The 27512-nt window shown below is 40.9% G+C and overlaps 1 protein-coding gene across 10 annotated transcripts in view; it reads right to left on the bottom strand.

Moving 5' to 3' along the window:
• Positions 1-530: 530 nt before the first annotated feature.
• Positions 531-27512, bottom strand: part of clec16a (C-type lectin domain containing 16A) — a 35697-nt gene continuing 8715 nt past the window's right edge. For 2 of the 10 annotated variants that reach the window (XM_061027326.1, XM_061027336.1), the window contains 18 exons: positions 26963-27086; positions 26454-26628; positions 25854-25904; positions 25302-25418; positions 21814-22156; positions 20249-20384; positions 20034-20134; positions 19378-19497; positions 17873-17982; positions 15732-15776; positions 13518-13586; positions 13266-13394; positions 12772-12892; positions 8509-8660; positions 6907-7111; positions 6614-6784; positions 6194-6331; positions 990-4013 (listed from right to left, as the gene is read on the bottom strand). In XM_061027326.1, coding sequence (XP_060883309.1) covers positions 3427-4013; positions 6194-6331; positions 6614-6784; positions 6907-7111; positions 8509-8660; positions 12772-12892; positions 13266-13394; positions 13518-13586; positions 15732-15776; positions 17873-17982; positions 19378-19497; positions 20034-20134; positions 20249-20384; positions 21814-22156; positions 25302-25418; positions 25854-25904; positions 26454-26628; positions 26963-27086 — 2894 coding nt within the window. In that variant the 3' untranslated portion in view covers positions 990-3426. Of the gene's footprint in view, positions 847-989; positions 4014-6193; positions 6332-6613; positions 6785-6906; positions 7112-8508; positions 8661-12771; positions 12893-13265; positions 13395-13517; positions 13587-15731; positions 15777-17872; positions 17983-19377; positions 19498-20033; positions 20135-20248; positions 20385-21813; positions 22157-25301; positions 25419-25853; positions 25905-26453; positions 26629-26962; positions 27087-27512 lie in introns of those variants that run through there. The other 8 variants (XM_061027331.1, XM_061027333.1, XM_061027327.1 and 5 more) reach the window with 8 other exon arrangements.

Below are 27512 nucleotides of genomic sequence, written 5' to 3'. Positions count from 1 at the left end.
ATTTCTGTTTTGGTCTGTAAGTAAAAGTGCAGTAAGTTGTCTGTCCATCCAATTTTTTTTAAACTAGAAACTAGGATAACCAGGACATGAAAACTGCCATCCACTCAGCAATGGGCAGACCTGAACTACACCACTGTACACACAAAGACAATCTCTACAGTCGAAACTTTAATCTACGCTATGACTATGATTTGATAAAGAAAGAGGATACATACACACACAACTCGAGCTTTTCAGTATGGTTGCTCTACCAGGAAACCATTCACACCTTTACGCACATGCAAACAGACTTCCCTGAAGAGGGGAACTGTGATAAAAGTAACCACAAGATGACTGAGGGATCCTGCTGTGGCTGCAGAACATGGCAGGGGTAGAAAGTGCAAAAGGCAACGTCACAGCCTCCTGATGTCATGCACATGTATAAGAATTCAGGTCAGAGACAACACACATCGTTCTTTACACTTAAAAACACGAGTGTGGATATCGTTTTAGAACTGCAGCTTGACAAATATCCTATGAAGACACTGCAGTTGAGATCAAGGTTTTACTACGTGTCTGACACTTGAGGCAGCACAGACATTTGAGACAATGACAAATACTTTCAATAATGTTTCAGTTTTACTAGAATTGTATCAAACATACAAACATTAGTCTATAGAGACTCTTATTTAAAACGGTGCTCCTTTGGCAATTAGAACAGCCAGTGGAACCCTTCTTGCTCTTAGTAACGGTTTACAAAGCTGTGGGAGTGTGTTGGAGGGGTAGGCAGCTCTTTTCTAATATTTCCTGTGGTTTTCTTGCTCAAGCAGAGGAGGGCCTCCTCCGTTTTAGTAACAGTGTTTGATTCTGCGAAGAGGGAAAAAAAACAACAAGATTAAGATAGAGAGAAAAAGAGAGTGCACACTCTTCTAGTCAGGGGAATAAAAAAAAAACAGTAACCACCCCATTTTGTCTGTAGAAACAAAAGAAAAACTAATGCACAATCTCACCATTGTTTAGTAGAATAATTTATTGCAGATCTTTATTTATTCCTCTGTTTAAGTTCATTAACAATAATTACAGGTTTAAAAGCCAAAAGCATTTACAAAGCATACAAATGTAGCACTTTACACACACACACACACACACACACTACAATCGCAGACTTGGTAATAGAAGCTTGTCATGGCATGTTTGGAGAGAAGCTGCCGAGCGTTGCAGGGAAAACGCCGCCATCTTGTCGTCAAACTAAGCCATTTTACCCCCCTCCCCCCCTCTCAATCGATCAACAGCTGCTGTCCAAACTTTCCCGAGCTTCTTCAGTGATCATCACTATCATTCTTCTGCTATTTACAGCAGCACGATGGAAATACTAAGAGACAGACCCCAAGAGAAAGAGTATTGCTCTGAATGTCTCCTTTATAAACGAGTTGATGACTGTACAGTGTTAAAAAAATAAGAACGATGAAGCGTTAAGACTTAAGCTCAATGGCACAGAAAAAAAAAAGAACGAGATCTAGAAAAGCAAAAGACTGAGAGACAAAGATGAATAAAAGGATTAAGAAGACGACATGACGGGGGAACGGACAGTATGTCCTAACGAATCTCTGCCTGTGCTTCGTTCCTAAGAGTTACAAATCAATCATGAATCAAATACACGCATGCCATTCTAATTGATCGCCGCAGTTTGGAGAGATAAGTTGTCTGTTACATTCCTCTCTCCCCGTCATTGGTTAGCTCTTAAAGAGTATTGCAGTAGTAAAGCTTTATTGGGATGATTAAAAGGAGGAGGGTGAGGAGGGGTTTGTCCCGAGACGCTGACCTCATCGGCATCGAAAGAAAAATCAAAAACGTTTAAACTCCCACGAGAGCGGACGTTTCTTGGGGTAATCGTTTTCAATTTCCGTTTCTTCTATCCAAACACGTCGTTTTACTTTTCCGGATAACTTGAGTACTTTCCTTACAAATGTATTTCCTCCAAAGAAGAGGAACATTTTAATGAGTGCGTCTGGAGATGGATTACTAGACTTTGAATGTTCCAGACTGCAGAGGATGTTCAAGAGAGTGAGGGGAAACGAGCAGCTACACTCAACCCAGAGGTGTTGTGGGGGAGTGCAGACCTGAAGGTACAGATGTTATTTCAGTTGAAACCAATTAAAACTTTCAAATTCAAATATAAGCCCCTCCCACTTTAAGGCCCAGTCCCTTTTACTAGCCTGGTGTTACTGCATGTTTAAACAGATAAAGGCAGGTCTAAATGACTACCCCCCCCCCCCCCCCGTTCATTTAGTGTTGAACACAGATCATCATCAGCTATTCTTTTCATCAAGCTAGAATATATGTTATAAAATATATCAACAGAACTCCACTTGTCCTATGAGTGAAACAGCAGCATACCTGTGTTGTTACGCTCTGTAATGCTAGATGAAGAGATTGAATGACTGCCTGCACAGACTGAGAGATCCCCGCTTAATTATTTACTACTACTCTCAGTGAGCAGCGATCCGTTATGTATAACTAGTGTGCCTGCAATTCAGCCGTCTTTCCTCCTTTAAAATCTTCTGCATCATTTATTCGGTCGCTCAGGTTGCCGATTGGTGGATTTTGTGGATAAACACCTATTCTAAATGAAAGCCAATCCAATGATGTCAAAATGTGTTGATTACTATTGCATATTTGGAAAAAAAATACTTGTTAGCGACCTGTGTTAAACTCATGCATATGTTTAACATCAAAATAATTGTTTCTGCATTAAAAGGTGCTGCAGATTATTTATGCATTTTCAATAATTGACAGAACTATAAGCGGGAAAAGTATGGAACATTTCTTGAGATGTGGAACAAGAGAAACTCAACATAATGCAGACAGCACACACTTATGAGGCAGCTGAATCATTTGAGCCTTACACACACACACACACACCCGATGGCAGTGACTGCTAACAGGTCTCACATACAGGTGTTGGAAGGCGAGTGCAGCTGTCTCAGTGTGTGTCTGTGAGCAGTGCGTGTGCACCAACAGGAGTGCTGAAATGCTCTTTGAACACAAGACACAGAACGAGAAGCCGTCTTTTAGAATCTCACAAGTGGTTGAAGCAGCAGCAGCAGCGTGTGTGTGTGTCTGAGCTGACAATCGATCAGAATGAGTAAAAAACGTTGCTGGTTGCGTGTCCTCACACACGCTCACTAAAACTGAAGTGCAGAGAAACATAAATGTGCTTTAAGCCATCCTCTAGTTCCTCAGGTGTGTGTTTCATCCTTCTTCATGAGCAAACACAAACGATATGACGCCTTCAAAAGACGCTCAGACTTTCAGATGTCACACTGCCTGCAGGTCCCAGAATAATGATATACTGCAGCTGAACTGGATAGTTTAGTTTACCTCTGTGTGTGTGTGTGTGTGTGTGTGTGAGAGAGAGAGCGGTTTCAGTGCATGAACATGAGTTGCTTAATCCAATTCCTGCGAGTCTGGTGTTTCAGTGTGTCTCTCTGCATCTTCTGTCTCTGCAGCTGGTGACTCGTCACCTTCTGTGACTTGCTCTGTATTTACCTCAAGAGGGATGTCTTCACCCTCTGGCTCCTCCAAGCCCTCATCAGTGGGCGTGGCCAACTCTGTCGTGGTGGTCTCCTCCTTTACTGTTGCGTCTGTCTCCGTCTCATCCAGTGGCGACCCCTCTTCCTCTTGCAGCTCCTCTTCCTCTGTTTTTTTCTCTCCATCACCATCCTCCTCCTCCTCCTCCTCTTCTGCGATGGAGGCGCCTGGTCTCTGGAAGGAGATCGTTGCTGAAACGAGGCTGGCGATGGGGTGCAGGTGCGGCGTGTCCGTCGGGGGCAGGAGAGTGAGCGACTCCACGCTGAGGGCGTCTGCTGTGCTGTCGGTCAGGAGGGAGATGGTGGGCTGGGAGGCCGGGGTGAGGCTCGGCGCCAAGGTGGGAGCTGAGACTGGAGCGGAGGGAGGAGAACACACTGTCGTTAAATCTCCACCTTCACCGCCTGAGGAGGAGGGCGGGGTGTTCTCAAGAAATGTGCCATCATCTAGAGGAGAGCAGAGGAGAGGGAAGAGTGAGGCATGTGAACACAGGAAGATCATTTTTCAAGTTTGTCTCCGAGGCCCTGGTGTAAAAAAATCCTGGTGTTCTTTTAGTAAATGATGTTTTTAAGATAAAATGAGATCTTAAGAGAGGTCACAGGAGTTTATAATCAAATATACCATCAGGTCACTGTGAAACAAATGACAAAATATTGTTCAAATTCCATGATATGAACTAAAATCAGGAGCCATGGAGCAGAAAATGGTTTGCCTAAAGCAGAAGTTTGTAAAATAAATACTTTATAGAAACAGTGGGAACTACACATGACTGAAGACACACTGAGACACAGGAGAACTGCATGTGGTGACTACAGAGATCTATGCAGGGAACAAGTGCATATCAGACACACGGCAGGGCGTTAAATAAGTAGCTTCTCTTTTCTTTAACCAAAAAGAATGCTTCTTGGGTATTGTGGTAACGGTCAAAATAGTACAAGAAAGAGTCAAACAAACATTAATGCTCACCGAGCGGATGGTATTTGCAAAATATGGAATGAAGAGATATTTACAGCATTATGTAGAAAATAACAGAAATGCTGGCAGACATATCAATTTTGATTTTTTTTTAACCAGAGGGGTCGGTGCATCCTCTAAACAGAAAGGCTTAAAAAAAAGAGGTGCAGGATGAACACACTGTGCAAACACGTGATACACACTCAAAAACAGCAGCTCAGATTGTGGTTCTAGAGGTCTTGTGGCAGCAGCATATTTTGGGCGGGTTGAGCTACAAACTAAACAAGCAGTACAATGTATACTACTGTGTGAGCATACTTACATTGTAAGATGTGATGATGCAATAAAGAGAATACAACAAAGCTGAAATCCTAACAGTAGTACATATCAGAGCTACAGAAGTAGAACATTTGGGCTTGGGCACTAACCGCCAGGCCACCGGCGCCGCCAACTATTTCTATAATTGTTATATAATTGCCGGACTTGGCTGTCAGATGAGACAATTTACAGAATACTAAAGAGACAGCTATAGTGTTATATTTCTCATTTTCCACAGCAAATGTCAGCTACGAGTTATCACATTTGACTGTTTAAAAAAGCAGGATCAGAATGTTTGTAAGGTAACATAACTGATGCATGATGGACAGATGAAAGGGACAAGATGTACTGCTTTGTCCACAGTGATCATAAAAATGCATTCCTCAAAGGAGCTTTAAATGTGCCGTTTCCTAACACACACACACACACACACTCAGTGCTACAGAACAGAGCCAACACCAAACATGCAATCATTTTCATCTACCAAAACAATGAAAAACAGATCTAATTTTTCAAACTCTGGTGTTCTGTTCAGTCGGGGGAAACGGTAGCAAACAAAGATATGTTTACATAGGCTCTAATTGCTATCTTCAGGAATGTTCTGAGCTAAGCTGCACCTCTGTAACCAGCACTAACAGACAATCTAAAGCTGATGTTGAAACACCACACCCTATGACATTTAAGCTTATCCTCGTCTTTCCTCTGCTTGTTATGGTATGGTATTAATATGAAACCTTTCCATAGACACACCCCATACCCTAAGGGGGGAAAAGTTAGAGTGGATTGTACGGTTTTTTTTTGGTCTGCTAGCCTGTGTTTGATGATCCACACACAAAGAGTTAAATACTCTAACTGGCTGCAGAGCAAAAAGCATTTCAGTGCTCAGCTGCTGTTGGCACATATTGAATCATTCATTCAACATTCAGGACAACATGTCTCCGTGGTCTATGCAAAAAAACGCCCAACAAACAAACAAACAGCAGCACTAGAAGCCACACAAAGTTCAGGTGTAATGATATGCGTCTTTACCAAGCTGTGTAGTGTTTCTACAGGTGGTCTGTTCATTTTATTGTGATGCTACTATAACAATAGAGATAAATCAGTTTGGTTTGTCTGGTGCTCATTTGTTCTTGGGTAGATGGACCATTAAAGACGCCGTGCTCTCTAACCTTTGTCTGGTGTGTAGAGGTCTTAAGCCGTTACACAGGACGGGATGAAGGGGTTAATTATCAGCCTAGCTACATCACAATGAAACTTCTTTTGTTGCCATGTGGGGGTTTAGTGTTTCCACTTCAATGCTTCTGTCTGTGTGTTTATGAATGTTGGCGACGTGGACATGTTGTGTGCGAGCTACCTGTGGGGCTCTGAGCTGATATCGTGCTCGCGGTTACAGAGTCACATCTTCCTGTGCTCCCACTCCCACTGGAGGGAGGCGAGGGGGAGGAGAGGGGTGAGGGACTGTGCTGCGACACGCAGTGAGCCACTGCAAACCCTGGTGAAGGAGCACAGGAACATAGACACACGAACAGACACACACGAATGTGTTACCATGGCTGGGAAGTTAACGTACAGGACCATATCCAGCTTCAGCGTCCTCATTTTGGAAGATGAATGATGCCTTTTATTTCTTTTAGGCCCACAATGCATTAGAAAAAGTTCTGACTCTATTGTGTGTCACAGTTTATACACAAAGTTGAGTGTCTCTTATCTCTGAACAAGTGTTAAAGCTGCAGCAGAATGTGCAGGCAGCGGAGCCTGGTTATCTGTACGTCACCTGGAACTTTATCCACCGAGGCGAAGACCGATCTATTCGCCATGGGGTCGTTAGGCGCCCGCCTCGACTGCTCATAGAAACGGAATGGCAGGCCGCTGGGCGAAGCGTTGGCCGTCTGGCCGAAGCCCAACACCTCTGACGCACTGGGCTGCACGGGCAGGTCCAACAGAGCTGCACACACACGGTGAGATTAAAAATAAACACACAAATAGATCATTACGATTATCATCTATTAATCTTTAACAGAGTTGTTCTTGGGTAGATGGACCATTAAAGACTCCGCGCTTTCTAACCTGCGATCCTCTGCATCTTCATGCGGCGGGCCTGGATGCGACCTTTGGCCAGCCTCTGCTTGGCGATGATGCAACGGATGTGGTCAGCGAAGATGAAGTTGGCCTGCAGGATGGGGAGGGGCTTGGCGTGGGGGTTGGAGCTGGGCTTATGGATGACGATGTTCAACGCTCTGCTGTCATCCTCAACCCCAGACACCTGCATGTCCTGTTCACACAGACAGCATAGACGGGGGTGAGACGGAGAGAGTCAGGGGAATGTGTGAAAGACACACAAAGATGAACAACAACAAAAAGAATCATTGCTAACTGTAAAAAAATAACAGTTTTTTTATTATGTAATATATATAGTCTATATTTACATTTAATATCTTCTCTATCCATGCTGTTTTGATCTGGTTCTTTTTGTAAAGCACTTGGTAATCTAGTTTAGAAGGTTGCTTTATAAATCAAGTTTTCTCATCACTAGAAGAGCAGACCTAAAAAGAGCAGACCTAAAAAAGAGCAGCTCAGCTGACGGTCATAAGGAACAAAAAGGAAGGACACATGATTTCAATTTAATAGACCTTAACACATTTAGAGAACACATGATAATAAGTCACTCTGGTAGGTTTGTGATAAAACAAGTCTTGCATTCTGCTATTTAGGACTTTTACTAACTGATGTCATAGCAACACTGCAGAAAATGCATTAATGCATTGAAGTACAAAGAAGTGAAGCTCAATTATGGTGGTAATAGTGAAACAGAAAGGACACTTTTTGTTTGTTGCTCTTTGAGCTTTTGAGTTATACATAGCATATTTATTTTGTTTTTACACGATTGTGTTTATTAGAGATCCTTTATGAAACTTTTGTTATTTCATTGTTTTTCGTGCTCTACTTCAGGCTTTGAGGTGTCTCACACACACACACACACACACGCGCACACACACACACCAACATAACGGAGCGTCTCTGTGAGTGAAACCTGCTTCTTCAGAGACGATCATGTACGATGCAGTGAGCCTGTGGGAGACTTGGGCGTAGGAAGCTGATTTTGGGGTTTTGCCGAAAGATGACAAAACAGGTCTCTGTTCGGTGTTCCTGACCACGCACTGTACAGTAACACTGAGCACGTTTGGCACAAAGTTCACGTAGGGATTTTCAGACTTTTCTTGCAGCCAATAGAAAAAGCCAAACATCTGGCTTCACTTAAATATAGCTTTTCTTTTTTCCCCCCTTTTTTCTGTAACCACAAAGTAGACTTTTATGGTTTGAAATATTTGCACATTTTCCCTTGCTGACGTTTCTTTTTACTTACATTTTGATCTCTAGTTTGATTTGTTTCATCGGTTTGTTCTGAACTCTTAAATATATTTTAGCAGCAGTTAAGTTCATATTGATGTATGAAAAGTTTCCTGACCTCGGATGATAACATCATCAGTTTAAGTATGTTTTTCAGTAAATGTTGACGCTGTTTCAGCCTCGGGTAAATCCCAGATTTAAATTTGACCCCCCCTGTAATTGAGTTTGACACCCCTGATTTTTTTTATGAAATTGAATATTGAGAGTTTGGATAATATGGCACAAGGACACTTCCACACTCCCGTTCCACTCTTCTCTTACTTGGAGAAGGCCAGCAAACTTGACGACCCCCCATCCGAGGCGTTTGGTTTCCGGTTCGACCAGACTCATCTGGTACACATCCACTGCCAGGAACCTCTGGGCCTGGCCGCCATCTTTGCTCACCACCATGCAGGCTATGAGGTCACTGTTATCTGAGAAACAAAAAAAACAGGACAGGTAATCAACTGCTGATTCACTCAGGTCAAGGATCTGTAAATATGTGTCCTGAATGTGTCACCTGTTAGGATGTATAGGATGGTTATTTACAAGAAAAAAAACACAGCATCACTCATGTGGATCAACCTTAAGTGAGTAAAGAGAAGATTTAACAATGTACTTCTGGTTTATTGTACATCTGAATAAAATGATTAATCTTTTTAAGAAAACTTTAGTGCAAGATCAGTAACAGATTACCCAGTTTTTACCAAGCGACAACCTCCTGTCTTGAAAAATGAAGACAATGTGTTCGTGCAAAATCCTGGAGCTTGTCAAGTCTCTGCTTGAGGCTGATTCCAGGAACAACAAAGTCACATACACACAACAGGCCAAAAAAGCCGTTTTTACAGCATAAATGTGTTTACAGCCTGGTACAAAAAACTAAAGAGGTCTGATTAGTTATTGTCATCACTGGCACACACTGTACTTTGCATATATATATTTTTTTAACGGCTCTGTTTTGATATGAAGCGTGTAGCTGACATGATTTATAGGTGGGCGCGGTGTAACAGGTCGTCAAGAGGCTTACAACCCGCCTCAGCTCCAGCTCTCAGCCTGTCGTTAGGTTGACTGAAAGTTAGGCTGAGACAGGCGGCTGCTGCTGATGATCCTCCAGAGCCCCCTGCCATAAGATGGATGACATCACTCAGTCTCCGTCCATTTATATTCACAGTCTGTGGTTTTTACCAAAAAAATCAATCAGTCAGTCTTTATTTGTACAGCGCCAATTTCATAACAAATGTTGTCTCAAGACAATTTAAAGAAACGAAGGTAACCGACCGTACTCTTTGTTATGATGGATAAATGTTGGGTCTTTGTAAATATTATGAGCACAGCACTTAGAAACATAATGCTCAGAGTTTAAAACAGCTCTTCTTTCAGCACATGATTTCATGCATGACCACAGTCAGTCACTGAAACAAGTTAAAAAAAAACAAAGCAGAGGAGGATCTCAGCAGCTTCACTTCAGTTTACCTGCTAAAAGAAAACACCAAAAGAAAAGAGCACCTAATGATGACTTGATTTGAAACCACGAGTTCTGGTTACCGCCCACCCGACACCAGACTGACGTACAACCCCTGATCAACTTCTCTTTAACAGTCTCACTCACGGCCCTATCACTTTAATATGAGTAATGTCTGCTTCCTTGATTTCTATTCACTAGAATTTCAAATCTAAACTGGTTCCTTACTAATACGTGTGAACTTTGTAACTGTAATTTTCCTCAGTACACTTTGTTTTGTTTTAAAGCTCCTGTGACGTGTTTTAAGCTGAAAGTAAAACAGACTAAAATCATACTGATTAATTTGTCATGACCTATAAAAGTAGGGGGGTCAGCCAACAGCTTGACTTGACCCACTGAGGCAGTGAGGAGTGAAGAGTACCTGCAGCTGGAGAGGAAGTCCCTGGTCTACCATAGATACTGAGCAGCTCAAAGTGGCTCGATAAAATGTGGGACATTTACTAGACTGTTGAAAAATGATGTGTACAGACTACTGGATTTTTTTCTTCAAGTGTTTTAACCACAAAAACAAGTCTCAGGAATGAGACTTTCTATGAAAGGTTTGGTTTCATTACGTTTCTGGCTGGAACCAAGGAATTTTTTTTTAGATTCACTTCCACCCAATTAGAAGGAAGTTAAGCAGTTGGAATAAAGATATAGAAAGTAAAAAAGGATCAGAGTCAGACCTCGTTTCAGTCTAAGAAAGTACGTCAATACTCATCCAGAAAATGTGTTGCTGGTTCTACTGAAATTCCTGAGACACGCACTGTTCTCCTTGTTACCCACACACTCAAATACCGTATGTGAGAAAGGTAAAAACATGCGAAATATAGTTTTCTGTGCATTCAAAACAGCAGTTCATTGTGCAGCTGTCTGTGTTCAGCTCTCCCTGTGCCTGCAAGTATTCAATTTCCAAACATTCCAAAATCAACCTGCCCAACCAGTGCTGGAGGTACACAATGGAGTGATTGTATTCTTTAGTGTGAAGAAAAACACACAACAAAACAAGATCTGTAATTTTTTTACACTTCAGTACTTTCTGATACTACTGACCATTAAAACTCCTGTGAAGAGTTTAAAGCCTGTTTTGACTATTTCCATATCAAGACATCATTGTGAGTTGTTTGGCAGAGATTTTGAATAAAGACGGATGAGATTTGTTGTCAGAATGCGCTGCTTTTGCATTTACAAGAGAAAATCAGCAAAGAGATAAAGCGTTTGCTTTGACCACAGGGGGCGCCAAAATCAACACAAACAGAAAGTTCCTCATGGGAGCTTTAAATAATGGAGATTGTATCTTTTAAAACAAGTGGTATCAGAAAATATCGATTATTGAACATTTTCACAAACTTGGTGCCACATTTTGAGCACCCACTTAAGCCTAATGAAGCTTAATGAACTCTACTGCTTCACCATGACATGTTAAACAATATCTCTGAATACATTATTTTGCATGCTCCTTTAACACACGATTGTAGTGTAGTTCTAGGTACACTTCCTCAAGTGCCCTTAAAGACTTAAAGACTCAAAGTCCCTCTTCATTGGGAGTACATCATAACAACAGTCCCGCAACTCCACGGACACAAAAAGACATTGACAAAAGTTCAGTGATCGAGCATTAACCGCAGGATGTAGTGAAATGGAGACTGTGGTAGTGTGATGGTCTGAAAAAAAAAATTAGTGGCTGAAAGGTGGCAAGTTTAAATCCCCCAGACTCTGAGGAAAAACCCCTCCTCTTTCCACAATGACTCTGTTTGAGTGTGCTCTTAGTCAACCACCTGGCTTATACGAAAGTGACTGACTGTGCAAAAAAAGGAAACCAGAGGAAACCCAACAAGGGAATTCTTTTTTTGATCTTTCAAACAGATAAAAAGGCTGATTTTGGCTGAAGTGACAGCCAATTATTGGAAGCCATGTCACCGTGGTTACGAGCGCTCTTAAAGGCTATCATCTCCTAAGTCTGTTGCAGACTCAGATATGTACAGATGTAGGGAAACATCTGGTTTCACCAGATATGTTTCAATTCTTGAGTCTGGTGATTTTTCGACACATTTTTCAGTGTTCTTTTCATATCATCTACATTGTTGTATTTTAGTTAGTCTCATTCCTGTTTGTTTTTATGTTACTAGGGTGACATCTCCGTAAAGCATCTTCAGACACCTTCAGCTCGTCAGGTTTATCTCATTGATTTTCGGCAAACGTGTCTCCAAAAAGTACCGAAACTTCAGCTCAGTCACCATCACAGATGGTAAGATAACTTGAAAAGGCCAAGACTACCTACACTTACCACAGCAGGCAGTACAGTCACCTCTGATACAAGAACCACCGAATGGAATTAAAAATAACATCTTCTCTCTCATTCTAAGAAGTGGCTTTAAATAAAGTCCTGCTACCATTTGAATGATCAGAAATCAAAAACTAGATTAAACACTGAACTTTGGACATTTGTTCAACAATAATGTGTGTTAATGAGAGGAGTGTGATGTGGATACATTTTCATTCTAGCAGAAAAAAAGAAGACTTACGATGTAAGAATAGTCACATCTGTATTGTTGCATGTAGATCAAATTGTGTTTGTGTGTTGAAGCGTCTGAAAAAAGCTCACTACTGTTCACATTACTGTGAAAATTCACTTGTGATGTCTGGCAAGTTTGAGTTAACCACATGCAGGTTTCTGTATGATCATCTGCACACTTGTATGGTAGACTGTTCAGGTTATCTTACTGTGTTACGGTGAGTCTGTATGGTGTGTCTGATGTGAGGTTCTTTTTGTGTAGAGTGTGGCCTGTAGTGGTTGGATTAGTCTCTGCCTTTATTTCTCGTGTTGTTATGGAGGCAAGTATATTACATATGTTAGTAAAATTGATGACTGAATAGACTTTGTTTTAACTTAAACCAACTGTTCTTACCAACTCTTACGTTTAAGCTGTTGAACATTTTGGTTTTTTTTGTGTAAAAATGATACATGAAGAAAGCAGGTCAGCTGTCCTGTGCTCTTCTTTCATACAGTAAAGTGTGTTACTGTGTGTCTCTGTGGGTCTTACTGAGGTCTAACACGTCATCGGTCTTGATGAGGTCTTCAGGTCTGGTCAGAGGCAGCTGCGTCTCCGGTTCTCCCTGAAGCTGAAGCGATAAGGACCGCAGCATGAAGAACACGCGGATAGCCTGTGCACACAAACACAAAAGTTAGACAAGATGAATCTTGCTAACATTTGTTTTTAAAAACCATATAAAGGTTGGTACTGGGCCACATTGTCGTCATTTCTCTGCTGCATTGTTGTCGTTTCTGGCAGAACTAAACAGACTAGAATGTGACACAACTGTAATGAGTGTTACAAGGTATGCAGGTATGAAGGTATTACAAAAGGACAAGTGTTGCTTTCATAGAACATATATTGGTACATTTCATAAATCCCAACTCCAAAATCTAACTTCACCATCTAACAAATGTAATTTTTGACTCATGGCAATGTAGGCCAGGCTCCAGCGTGTGTGTGTGTGTGTGTGTGTGTGTGTGTGTGTGTATTTGTGGACACACCCTGCGTGTCTTCTCCACGTCCCCACAGGGCAGCCTCTTGACAAAGTCGATGCCCGTCAGAGGGGTGCCGGTGGGTGGCAGCAGTATTGAAGCGTCCATCATTAGATACTCCACGTTCAAAGGTTTGCTCTGCAACATGCAAACCCACCAAGAAACAAGACTGTGTTTGTAATCTCCCGTACATCGTGTTTCATTACAAGGGGGGAAAACAACAACGAAACAGAGTAAGACTTGATATGAAGGCCTTCTCACCGTCATGCTCCTGTACTCATCCTCAAACATATCCAGAAAGATCTCTTCGCCCTGTGAGGACATGAAATGCTGGTTCAAAATAAGACAGAGAAAATAAAAGCTCAATGTCTTATCGCTACATGTTTAAGTAGTGATTTCTAACACAACATTTCAATTGTAGGTCATTTTCAAATGTCAGGTATAAAAATGATGCCAATGCACATGAAAAAAAAACACATTATTATTATTTTTTAAACCAAATCGAGAACCAAACCACGATGAAGATGATGGAGAATACAAGATTATTTAAATATACTTGGGTAAGTATTTGGATGATCAACTTCTACTTTTAAGTAATTGGGCGACTTTTGCCTTTATGTTTTGGACAGGACAGCTGAAGAGAGACATTTTGGGAGCAGAGAGAGGGGGAAGACACACAGCTGAATTTGTGTCCTGGAAAGATTTCCACTCATGTTTATGCTTTCCATTTTCTTTGCAACTGGGTCATGTCTCAAGTTACAGGAATGAGAGACACACAGTGTGGATATAAACACACAGTCATGACACTTTATGATAAGCATCACTTTCTGTAGGGAACACAATGTACTGTATATGTTCTTTACACAGTGAAGCCACATTTCCCTACTACTTGCTAATATCAAAATACTTCCAAACATAACATTAAGTCAACATCCCGCTCATGTGTTGGTGTGTTCCAGCACGTCACACATCTTAATGATGGTTGGAGCGGGAGAGAAATTCTCAGAAGTGTTTCATCAAAAATTTTAAACATGTTGTGCAACCAAAGCAGGAAATGCTGGACTGATAAGACAAGTTGTCTGGGCACGCTCGTTTGCACACAGCACAGTGATTGTTATAATTTGTAGATGTTCATCACCAGTTTGTCCTGTCCGCCTCACTGACCTGACAGATAAAGGCTTAAACACTCAACCTGTTACTCAAGTGAAAATGAAAACAACCGCAGCTAGGAGTAACAAATGTTAGGATCTTCAATTGAACAAAATGACATGAAATGAAATGAGCAGCTCAGTTTAAGATCTGATGTTTGAAAAATGTGCTTTTTTTTGCAGACGTTTCCCCTGAAATTGTTTTGGACATTGGGCTATCTTTCCTGAGCTGTTTTCACATTATGCAATCATGAACATATCCAGAGAAGTCAAGACACCCTACTAAAGTTGTGTTTGATAAAGATAAAGATAAAGATAAACTTTATTGATCCCCCGTGGGGGAAATTTGTGCATTACAGCAGCTCCAGAAAACAGGGGACGGGAATATAATTAAAATAAAAATAGAAGTTAAAAGCAAATCAAACATATTTAAATTCAGTTAAATAAAAAAATATAATAATGTAAAATTACACAGTAACTACACAGTTGTTCTTAAAAAATAAAACACACAGCTGGTGTAAAAAGAAATACTAGTTCTTAGTTATAACCCTATTTTTCATCAGGCCTCTCTGTTTAACGGTCATGTTTGGATTTAGTGTTTCCTTCACCTCCTTGGACCTCGAGGACTGACGTGACTGAACCAGGAAAGGGCACACAATTTAAACTCTTGTGAATGATCCCAAAACTGATAACCAAAAGAGATGCATAGTGAAACAGAAAGAGAGAATTTGTCCCATGCCATAAATAAATGACATGATATACATGGGAATTACTTTCAGTTTGACAGATACCCTTTTCAGGGAAATGGTGTTAGTTATAATCAGAGGATACATACTTGTGTGCACATTCATCTAGAGCACATGTGTCAAGAAAAAAAGAGACCTAACAGGTAGATTGTGTTTTTGATTTTGTGGTGGTGTGGTTCACGAGAGGAACTGGTCATGACTCCAGCGTGGCTGTGTGCGCTTTTCTTTGTTTACCTCCCTACATTACTGGTTTTCTGTCTGTTTGTCTCTGCCACTAACTGTTTCTGTCCAAGCAGCCAGAACAGTAAAGTTTCCATGCTTTGACTGCCAACTGAAATCCCACTCTGCTGCAGCAATCAGCAGCTGAAGTAAACTGAAATACTAGACCTTCTCTTAAACAATGAATCAGTTTGTAACTCAGGCTGCCACCTATGGCTGAACTCAACTTTGTTCTGAATATATATAGGTTGTTGGAGAGAAGCACTTGGTTATTATATTACGCTTGGGTGTATGTGTGTGTGTAGGGTGGATAAGTGTTATAAAGTGTGGTTGATCAGGTGTGTGTAACTGTGTACACTCACCTTATAGAATCTTCGCAGTAGATGCAGACTTTCCTCCCGAGCACCCTGCACATTCAAACATGAAGGACAAATAGTGAGACGTTTGCAAGTACACCGTGTGAACTTTGATGCAATACAAATTTCATGCATCCTTAACTTAAATAAATAAGTGTTCAAGCAGTAATCTTTCTAGAAAAAATAAACACAGGAGACTGACAGGTAGTCTACCAACACCTGCACTTGTCCCCATTAAATAATACATGATAAAAACACAGCCCATGTGAAATGTACCAAATCCTTGTTTTGATTATTGTTCAAAAACAATCATATACCTGCAAAAAATATTGAGACATGGACAATAGACTGAATAAATAATGAAGTCAGACTGGAGCACTCCGGGCACCCGGGATTGATCTTGTGGTACACTGGGAGTCTCTTATATGGGAGTCTCAGATTTTTCTATTATTAGATAACGATGTGCAAATCAAATGGTTGACAAGCAAAGCTGTGATGGCAGGTGGAGGAAGCAAATATGACAGTTACATTTCCAAACAGGAACTATTTGAAAGAAAAGTGCGGTGGATACGTTGAGCAGCACAGCAGAAACTGAAGTCAACGACAGTGAACCCAGCTAAAGTGCAAGAGGCGACGTTAGCAGTGCCAGTGGTGACACTTTGACACCTGCTAGCAACAAACAATGCAAGGAAAGACATGACTCGAGTCACATCCAGTTTGAATTCTTTTGGCACAGAGTGGCACAGAGAATGAGCCTAGGCCGCAGTGTGTGGTCAGTAATACATAATGTGCATATCCGGAATAAAATGGCCTTCTGTGTAAACTGTATGTTTAGTTAAATAGCCCTATGTATTTCAATGTTGGCCATAATGGTGGTACTTTGAGAGCAAAATATTTTCTGTGTGTTCCATTGTGAAAAGTTTGAGAACCACTGATAGAAACCTTGTATATCACCTTGCTTTCAACTAAGTTTTTTTTTGTTTTGTCCCTTTTAGTTAATTTAGTTAATCTGTAAATAAATATTCACTGAATACTTTCCAACATAAGTCTGACAGCTGCTCCAGCTAAACGGTGAGACATGTCGATGATATTTACATGACAAACTTTGAATCCCACATTTAAATGGAACAGAATACCCTGTATGGTTCCTGTTAATTAATGTGTCACTCCTGCTCCGTGGTATGCAAAGCCAACTCCTTTAACTGTGAAAGCAATCATTGCTTCCCTGGTGAGTCAACTACATCATGAGCCAGAGAGCGAGAGGATGTTCTTCCTGCTGGGATAACACAATGAGAGTGCGTTTACGAATGGTAATCCTTCAACAATGCCAAGCCTTATCTGAATAAACTGAACCTGGTAACATCCGCTATGAGAGATTATCAAAATGACTTTGTCAGTGATTTCCACACAGCGGGGTGGAGAGAGAATAAGCAGTTCAGTGGACATTTCACACTAATTATAAAGCTAATTAATTTCTAGGCTTGGTTTTTGTCTTTTTTTCTTCATTGAGTAGAGAACAGGGCCAGAAGTTGATTAGAAATAATGATCCTGGAAAAACCTCCTTCTTACTTGTCGTAGTTGTCAGAGGTGGGAAATTCTTCATCCAGTAGAACTCATGTAATGTTTAATTTAATGAAATCAATACTAAGTGAAAGTTGGTTACATCTGCCTCATACCAAAAGACAAATTACAAACGCAGGAGGACTACCATTTCCTGTTAATACAGTGAAGAGACTTAAGAGGAATTAAAAAAAACAGTTCAGGATTACTTGAAAATGAGAGGAGGAAATAAAAAAAATTCCCAGCAAGAAGTTTATTGCTGCGCAACCAGGTTGTGCTCTCCAACAGGAAGTAGAATGGATGAGGAGAAAGGGAGGGAGTGAATAAGGAGTTACTTCAGAGGTGAGATGTTGTGTTAAAGTGCTAGTGGGAGAGAAAGAAAAATATTTTGTAACTAGACATCATTATGTGAAATATGTCTTTGAGAACACGATAACATTTCCTGTTAAGTTCATGGATGACTTAACTTCCCTTCACTCTACTCTGACCCTTGAACTCTGCATGTGTGTCTGTGGGTTAATGGAGATTTGTGAAATGGACTGTTTATGGTGAGAGAGTTATAAAAAAGGTGTATAAGAGTGAGTTACCTCCAGGCAGGCCAGGTGAACATCTTTGATTATACAGTCGCTCCCAGACAGCACGGACTGTTTTAGCAAAAGGCAGCTCAGCTCCAGCGTAGCCAGACGCACTTTACCATCTACACACAGAGGACACATTTATCAGGATACCTCACACACTACAGTCACATGCTGGCTTCACGTTGCAAAATACACAAGAGATATCGTGTCAAAATGTACACTCTAAAGTTATAACTGCACCAGAATTTTCTAACTAAATGAAGATGATATTTTTGTCGATATATACAGAATAATCAGAACTCTTGTTCTATGTAAACAGCATTAACCATGATGATATGTTTTTGTAAATATCCATAGAAAATACAAAATCACAAGATATGAAAGTAGTTGTTTCGGGAATGTAAATCCCAAATAAAGTTTGTGAACTGTGGTCAGCGTGAACTGAGATTTTATAATGGAAGATATCTGAGAGACTTATTCCTCAGGATGAAACGATTATGGATTTTGACATCTCAATTATTTTGCTTTTGATTACTAATTTATAAGTCACATGCAGTCTTTAGTAAATTGTTATTTATTGCTGCTTTTTGCAAACAGACATGAAGTTATCCAGTACAAAATAATAAATAACAGTAAACGAGAAAGTCCCTCTGTCCCCTCTGAATTGGAAGTTTTGTGGAAAAACACATCTAGTTGGCCTTTTGACTTGAACTGTTGATGCATAAATAATCATTTAACAGTGATCATAAAGCATAATGAAAGTACAAATCAGAAAGTCCATGCATTTTAACTACGCACTTCCCTTTTTAACAAACAATGCAGCCAAAGGTCAAAAGTCTTCTCTTTTTCCTGCTGGTATATTCCCCTAAGAAGCCCAGCGTTAACTACACAGATGGGGGGGGGGGGGGGGGGGGAAGAAACGTTGAACAGTCCCTGATAGATGACATGCAGCATTTACATGCTACACTGAAGCCAAACTGTAACCACTCAGTTATTATGTATTAACATTACTCGGGCGTGTAGTGCAGAAGCTGCATTAGCTTTCATGTTTTTGTCACTTTAGCCTCTACTTTTTTTCCTGCAGGATTTTGTTATGGGGCTCTATCGTCTTCAATGACTCCATAGTCATTCTGTGTACCTGAAATGTCCCCCACACTGCAGACTTTATTCATGTCTTCTGAGGATACAAAGCTTCACTGCAGGTTCTCTCTGCCATGGTAAAGCTAATGTAGCTTAGTTTGAGTAGGACGGCACACTTAGCTGGTGACACTTTTTTTTGTGCCATGCTGGGTATGCCAAAAATAATGTTCCAGCCCCCTTTTTTGTGAATGAGAAAAGAAACATGTGGTGTTGCGGAGCCTTTAGGATTAATTAACTGTGACGTTTTAAACCGCCCCATTCCTACTTGAGCCACAAATTTACATAACTTAAGATAAAGACAATGTTAAAATCTTAAAAGCAGATGATTTTAAAGGTAATGTTTGTAATTTTGTCTCTGTGTTTGTGTGCGTCACCTGGCTGTGCTGCCTGGTTCATGATTCTGATGAGTCTCTCTGACAGCACCAGGCTGTAGGAGCTCCTCTCCTGGTCAGGAACTGGCAGCTGCAGACGCTCTAGAAGATCTCTGTTTATACCTGCAGATAGACAGCAGGTAGACAGACCAGGTAAGGACAAAGTTGAATGAAGATTTGGTGGCATAACTTGATTACTGTAATGGAATTTGTGGTCTCACTGCATTCAACTGAGATTCTGCAGCTATGGTATAACCCCGGGGTTATCTCTTCTACATGTGGTCATCTTGAAAGTGTGGTTTGTGCAAACGTCTCTCCACCAGAGTGGTAGAGTTTCAGAGAAACGATGATGACTTGTAGACTTTGAATCATGAATCCAGAATTGTTTTGGATAAATAGATTGTCAATCGAATCCTGACCCGAAGAATCGAAATCGAATCATGAGACACCTAAAGATTCCCAGCCCAACCACTCACTAGGTCTTTCAGGGGCCCAGATATTTCTGCAGGCGGGCCTGTGTTCAGATGTAAAAGTAGAAAATAAAGTGTCTGTGCTGAGTGTCTATATGGACCTCTGATATGGTTGACTTCTTTTGAAGAATGAGCCATTAAAAGCAACGTGTTCACTGTACACAAGTATGAATACAAAGAAAAGCAAACCTTTGCTATGCGACACAGCGTAAAGTAGACAGAGGACAAACAAAGCGTGGTAGTCATCACTGGTGCAGTCCAGAGCGCTATACACCATGTCCAAGAACGGTCTGCGAGTACAAAAAAAAATCTCATTAACCTTTTATTCATTGTATAGACTGAATATACTGCTCTGAGATTTATGCAAAAAAAACACCACATAATAAAAAGGAAATTAAACTCACAGTTCAGACAGTGTATATGTGTACCTGCTCCTCTGCATGTGCGTGCGGGTGGCTGCAGCCGTCTTCTCTTCATCAGTGATGTTCTGCTCGGTCAGCTCTGACACCTTACACTTCTCCATCACCACCATCTCTATCTCTGTGAGCGCCCAACACACACACACACACAAACACACATTTTGTACTCATTTGCATAAATGTCCAGAAATGTGAAGTTTGATTTGAATGCTTTTCACATCACACTCTTGACAAAGACAATAAATGATTAAAGTTATGGAAAAAAAAAAAAAAAAAAAAAAAGAATCCTGTCACTAGTGGTTATGATTTCACATTCTGATGTGCTTCCTTCTCACTCCTGACGGCCTCAAAAGGTGATGCCACGAGATTCTTATTATTGTACTGTTATGAAGTACTATAGAGCAAACAATTGATTTCCAATGCATACAAATGTTCTTTGTAAGAAAATTTCAGCTTATGTTGCAGTCTTTACTTGAAAAAAGGTTTATTCTGGTTTTAACTTTTTCTTTCCCCCTAGTCAGTTATAAAGGCTTGGTCGAGTCTCATTTACACACTTTGTTTTCCTCTGCAGCTTGCAATGCCTCTTGAGTTTAAACCCATGAAGTTAATAAATAAATAGTTTGTTATGGCCTGTTGACACATTACAGACTGTAGCTTCACAGAGACTCTGCAAAAAGAGTATACTCAGTCAAAGTTAAGAAGGAATCATTTCAGATGAGTGGGATGGTCATATTCAAATGTTTTTTACAAACACACACAGAGCAGGATTGAGAGACAGGCGGAGAGGTGAGGAGCACAGGATGGATGGTGTGTCACCGTGGAAATGGACAGTCAGCTGCCATGGAGATTTGTGTGGGACATGTAATAAGTGGTAGCCATGGCAACCACAGGGAAATAATAATAAAAAAAAAGTAGCCAAACGGGAAGCAACAACAACAGGGAACCATCATTTCAAAACCAGTAAAAGAGGAATTAAGGCATTATTTGAATGTTTTTCTCTTCCGTATTTTCATTGTTTTGAACAGTCTCCTTTTATAGGAATTCTGCATCACCTTAACTTGACATAAAACTTAAAATCATGACTAGGGGTGGGACAACATTTCATCGTCCTGACTCCTCTGATACTGACAATTATTGAGTCACTAGTGTAAATACAGTTTATCTGCTAATTTGACTAACTGCATCACTAATTCATGACTCCCCACAGTGGCTCTTTCAACAAGAATTAGGGTAACGTGATCCAAGGTTAATTGGCCAAAGAAGACGTCAGCAGTGTTTAGGGCAGTAACTGGATGTACAGTTACAATCATGTGCATGTTGAATAAAGTGCCCAAGATTGACTAAAAACAGAACATTTACAGTGAAGTAAAGCTATCATCATCTTCTAAACTTCGTCTCTCCTTCTTTATGTTTTGAGATGAGGGCTGCTGCTGTGGTGGCTGTTTAGCACCCAGGGTGCATCATGGCAGACTGTGTCTACATTGATGGGAGTAAAGAAACACTCAAAAACACAGTCCTGTACTGCTGTGTCCAACAAGACACACACTCACCTTCCGCCGTCTCCCCACTCGCTCTGCTTCCCTTAGAACTCCCACCTCCTCCTCCTCCTCCTACTCCCTCTGTACCTTTTCCCTTCTCCCTCTCTCGGCCTCCTTCGCGCTCTCCTCCTCTGCCTTCGTCGTCCCAGCCCTCCTCTCCTCCTGCGCCGCCACCTCCACCTCCGACCCCTCCCCCTCCCCCTCCCCCAGCCCTCTCGTCATCTTCGTCCTCGCCCAAGTTCTTGTAGTTTGGTCTCTTCTGCGTTTTCTTGCGGCCACGGTGGCGGGACAACTCCAGAGAGCGCTCGAGGGACTCTAGGGGCTTTGTGAACCTACGCACACCTCCTGCATTGGCCTGAAAAACAGAGAGCAATGACAGAGGGTTTTAGACCAAAGACTGTACATGACATGGACTCAGTCTTAGTGATATTACTCATCGGCTTTATAAAGCCCAAATATGGCGACAATATCAACATATTGAAAATGCTGAATCCATCCAACTTTCATTCAATCTAGACACAGGTAAAGAGGAGGGGGCCTTAAGCCTTCTTGCAAAGAGCCACAACACACCCAGCTGTCAGTCATTTCAACCACACCCCCATTTACGCAAATGTAGGTATAACTCTTCTTGTATCCCTCCACTTATAAAGCCAGCATCAAGTGGACACTTGAGTAACTGCAGTTTTGTGCATTTCTGCCTTGTGGTAAATGTTTAATTGACTTTAGTTGACACTGTTGGAAAAGGCTGCTTTGCAGTGTCTGGCCCAAAGACGTCAGACATGTGGCTGCAGGAGCTGGGGATCGAACCCTCAACCTTCAGGTTGACAGACAACCAACTCACCACTGAGCCACAGTCGCTGTAACTGTGGCAGCATAATTTTTCAACACCTAAGGTAATTTTTTGAGAAAGAAACACCACACATGCCTGACAGAGTCATTATTTAACAACTCTTCATTGGGTGGGAATTCTAAGTGGGCATCAAGCCAACTCTTACATTGTGTTGGTGGTGGTTTAAATAAAGCAATGATTGATAGTTTCCTTCCTGATTTTTCACATCTACATTGTTATACAATGGTTCAAAAATGATAAGGACAAAATATAGAAGGCGTTCATTTACGGTAAGTCAGACACCAGATATTTTGAACGTAAGGGAAGCAACATCTCTGCATCCCGTCACTGGTAGACACACAAAAACACACGAGAACACTTGCATATGCAAATACACCCTTACATGCCGATATCTTCTCACACTTGCACACAAACACCGAGTCTTACAGTAAATCCTCGGTGAACTATCGTTTCATCCAAGAAAGAAAACACGCACATGCCACTTCCTCCCTGATAAACTTAATCCGAGCAGTGTTGAAAATGACCACTTTAAACACACACAGACACACAATGGTGTTAAGGCCAAACCACCTTCTGAAATATCTCCAAAACAAATGCAGATACAGACGCAGGAAACAGCTGGGGGATGATTAGATACATTTTGTATTACGCCACTGAAGACAGAAAAGTTGCTCTCAAAGTTTTAAATGTCATTTGTAATAGGCTTTATCTGGAACAGAATTACCCAATATTTCCTATGTCTTGTATTTTGGTTGCTGTGGTATCAAACAAAAACAGTATGTCTATTGTTTGATTTTTATTGTAAAGGTTTTATTGGAGTTTAAAATCTGGTATTGTGAAAACCCTAGTTTCTAATGGTTTGTGTGACAAAAAAGCCTTCTTTTCAGACATTAACCTGAAGAATAATAAAGCTATATGCATATTAGATGTAAATCCTCATGTGCACGATCACAGCTATGATACTGATGTCTACATCAACATTTGTACAAACTAGCTTTAAGAATGTGTGATAAAAAGAAAAAGAAACTCTGTATGCTCTCAGACACAAACCACAGACTAGTATCAGTGTGTGTGTGTGTGTGTGTGTGTGTATGTGATTGTGAGTTGCACCTGTCAGCCGAGTATGTTCTGGTAAACCGCTCGCAGCCTGTGCTGAGAAATTAATGGAGTTCAGGGAGCATATAAGACAAACCTACGTACATATACACACACACACACACAAAGGCAAACTCCTATACAACCAAACATCACCCTACCTTATAAAAGCCATGTACAGAAAAGCTAAACACCTACGACAGCTGCATGTGCTTATGGGGAAAAAAAAGACACTTCAGTACAGACATGCAAATGTTGACTTTATGTCCCTAACTGGTGCATTTGCAAAAAACCATGTGTGCAAAAGAAAGAGCGAAAAAAAAAAAAACACTTCTTCCAAGAAAGAGATCTGGGTTAGGTGAGCTCTGTCACTGTTCCATCATGTGACCTCTTTGCTGCCACATCACAGACAAACAGGAAGTACTATGTGACCACCTGCGCAGAAACAGATCCCATGCCCTGTCAGTCTGTGTTTCATCTCGATATCAAACACAAACACAGCAGCTGCTCCATCTGATGTGGCACAAACAGTTTTACTGCAGGTTTAATGTTCATTAAGAGTATTAAACACTTGACTTAATAATCTATACAGAACAGGAAACATGATTTAACTCTTATATTCTTTCAAGTGTCAGGTCATGTTGAATTCAGTTGTGCCTTTCAAAATGGAAAGCTAAAGAAGCTTCAAATGTGAGCTCTACAGTGGCAAAACAGCACCAACAAGCAGTACAAGAGTCCTAAAGCTGCAATAAAGTGAAACCTCCGTGTTTCTGTACTTGTACACAGAGCTTTAAAAATGCAACATGTCCATGACTTTAAATGTGTCCGCACATGCAGAGAGAGAAATCAACACTGTTGTTGAAGGACCAGCTCACAGGTACAAGTCTGGTTCTGGCTGCCTCTTGTTGTGGTAGACCGACATCGTTAAGACATCACACCTAAACTCACATTCAACTGGTCTAGCGTACATAATAGCACGCACACGCACACACGCAGCACGGAGAATAACCGCAGGGGTTCTCAGAAACGCTCACCACCTCAGCACACCCACCTGGCTTCATCAACAGATGGTCACAAAGTAAAGAAATGGGGGAGGACAGACTGAAACTGAAGATGGAAGTGGGACAAAAAGCCAACGAGTGGTAAGTGAAATAAGATGGGGAAGGCATGGGGGAGACAAAGAGAAAAAGAAAGAGAAAGACACATGGGAAATCATAGAAAAGGGAAGCACAGATTTGAATTCAAAGAGAATATCATAGGATGAGGTAAAGAAAAAAAAAAGTAGAAAAAGCATCTTGATGTGTCAGTTCAAGATTGAGACTAGAAAGAAAAATAATGAAGATCATTTGCATATTGATGCTTTGCTGTGGGTGAATCATGGAGAAAACCATTGACCCCGCAATCTCATAACCACCAACACACACTTCTGGAACTACATCTATGTGGTCGCCCGCGTAGGTGTGCTTGTGTACTGTACTCCAAGTGTGTGTTTGTGTGTGTGAGCATTGCACAAGCGGTTTAAAAATTACATTTGTGTAAGTGCTCCGTGTGTTACCGTGTTCTTGTGTGTGCTGTGCAGGTCTGTCTGCGGGGTGAAGACGGACAGGTCTCCGTTGAGGATGACGTCGGCCAGAGCGTTGACCATTGGCTTATAGTGGATGATCAGAAACACCTTGAAAACATTCAGACATGCTCAGTTAGGAAATTAAATAGAAGTAACTGAGAGTAACTCTTTAAAAACAAGAACCATTCATTGACAGCTAAATTCATATTTTAAAAAAAACATGTACAAACAAATAGAAATCTGAGACCCCTACAATAAGTTAAAGGACTTTATTACTACCGTACTGTATGTAAAATCTTTCTGATCAAAGTTGCGACAGTTTACTTTAAATTTCAATGTTGAACTACCAGAGTTCAATGGACAAGTTTCAGTAAAGGTTAAAAATAGAAGGATTGATCTTGTTTTACATATAATAGTAGCCACAGTGTGTTTAAGAATTAGACTTAACAAATATGTTTAAAGCTTCAAGGTTTTCCAGGATTCAACCATTAGGTTGACATAAAATCAAACAATCAAGTGCACTGATGACGTCTGTATGCTTACTTGAGACAGCAGGTAGAGGGAAACCTGGGGGTTGATCCTTCGGTCTTCAGACTGATGAATACAGAGGAAAGAAGACGCATGAAGCCAGAATGATTAAGTAGTTTGACAATCATTTAATAGTTCAAAAGAAGAATGTGCAACATTTTACACAGAAATACAGCAGAAATCAGGTCTATCAGGTCTCTCAGAGTCAATACTGTCTACAATGAGTGAGAAGTGCGAGTCCCGCCAGCTGTACTGTTGTCAGAGCCGTGTTTACATGGACGGGACGGCCTTGAGTATAAAGCTGTTTTAGTCAAGCACTAGAGAAAAGAAGAATAACATACTCACTGCTTATTTGGATGTCATGTAAGTGTCTTTAGATCATCGTCATTCTCTGTAAATTTATGTGCAATATGAAGCTATGAGTTAACCAAAGTGTGCTGCCGATAGCATGCTAAGATAACAATGCAGTTTTACTTTGGATTAATGCTGTTGCTCAAGGGCGACGTCTACTGGATCAAAAAGTCGCACATTCTTCATTTAAAAAGACCCATGTCCACAGTTCTGCATCAGTGAAACTCAGTTTTAAGACGCCTGAGGGAGGTGTGGGCAACATACCGTCTCCGGGCAGACCAAGGAGTAGACATAGAGGGGCAGGAAGAGGCGGTTGAGGAGGTGGTCCGTCAAAACGTCGTTGAGGAATTCACAGTTGATGATGAGGATGTCGTTCAGGTAGTGGAGGTGGTCGAGGTGCTCGGCTACAAGGTCACTCAACTTTCCTCTGTTCTTGTGTCTGGGAACAACGAAGGGAGAGAGGAGGAGAGATTTTTTTTGGTTAGATCATCAAGAATTAGAGTGTCATGTGCAATATTTTAAGTCAGGAAAAAGCTTCTATGTACAGGGCAAAGATCCAATTTAAAAGCCACAGGAGATTAAATGTAAGGCTGTATTCAGTGTTACAACATTTGAAACAATACAATTAGTCAAAATATATTACAATGCAAATTCAAAATATGCATAATGCACTTGACTTAAACCAACATCTGATGAGAAAGACCTGACCCCTAGTGGTCACAGCAAGAATGACATTGAGAAACATTGAGAAAGACGGGATTCATTGCACTTACTCTTCATCCGTCTGCACGCACTTGTCCAGTTCGATCACATGACTGCCGATAAACCAGACCAAGTTGCTGAAATATGGCACAGCCGTCTTATCTCGGATGTAGTGCAGCATGTGCTGGTTGTCCACTGGATAGAGGAGGGTCAGGGTCAAGAGCTGGATTAGGCTCGTCATCCACTGAATCAAATTTGCTCACAGAATCACACATGTTTATTCATACTTTATATTCCCAGCAAGTAACCAAAAGGTGAAACTTAAATATGATTTCAAACACATAATTTAAAGTATTTAAAGCAAGAGGCAAATTAATAAAATTAACCACCCACATTGAAAAAAAATTAAGAACATGAATTGGTTTAGGCCAGTCCATTGTTATTACAACAAAGAGGGAATACAACTGGAGTGAGAGTAACACTGGCCAGTTCAGTGTCTGTTACAAACAAAAGTGTGACTGAGGCTACTTGTGTTGATAAAAGACGCTGGGTGATGCGCTTTTTCTCCAGGCGGCTGCAGGAGCTGCGAACACTCTCTACCCGTTTAAAACAATCGAAAAA

Source organism: Labrus mixtus, chromosome 20 (genome assembly GCF_963584025.1).
Source record: "Labrus mixtus chromosome 20, fLabMix1.1, whole genome shotgun sequence".
Taxonomy (NCBI): domain Eukaryota; kingdom Metazoa; phylum Chordata; class Actinopteri; order Labriformes; family Labridae; genus Labrus; species Labrus mixtus.
Note: the sequence above shows the minus strand (reverse complement) of the source record. Positions and strands in the feature narration are given on the sequence as shown.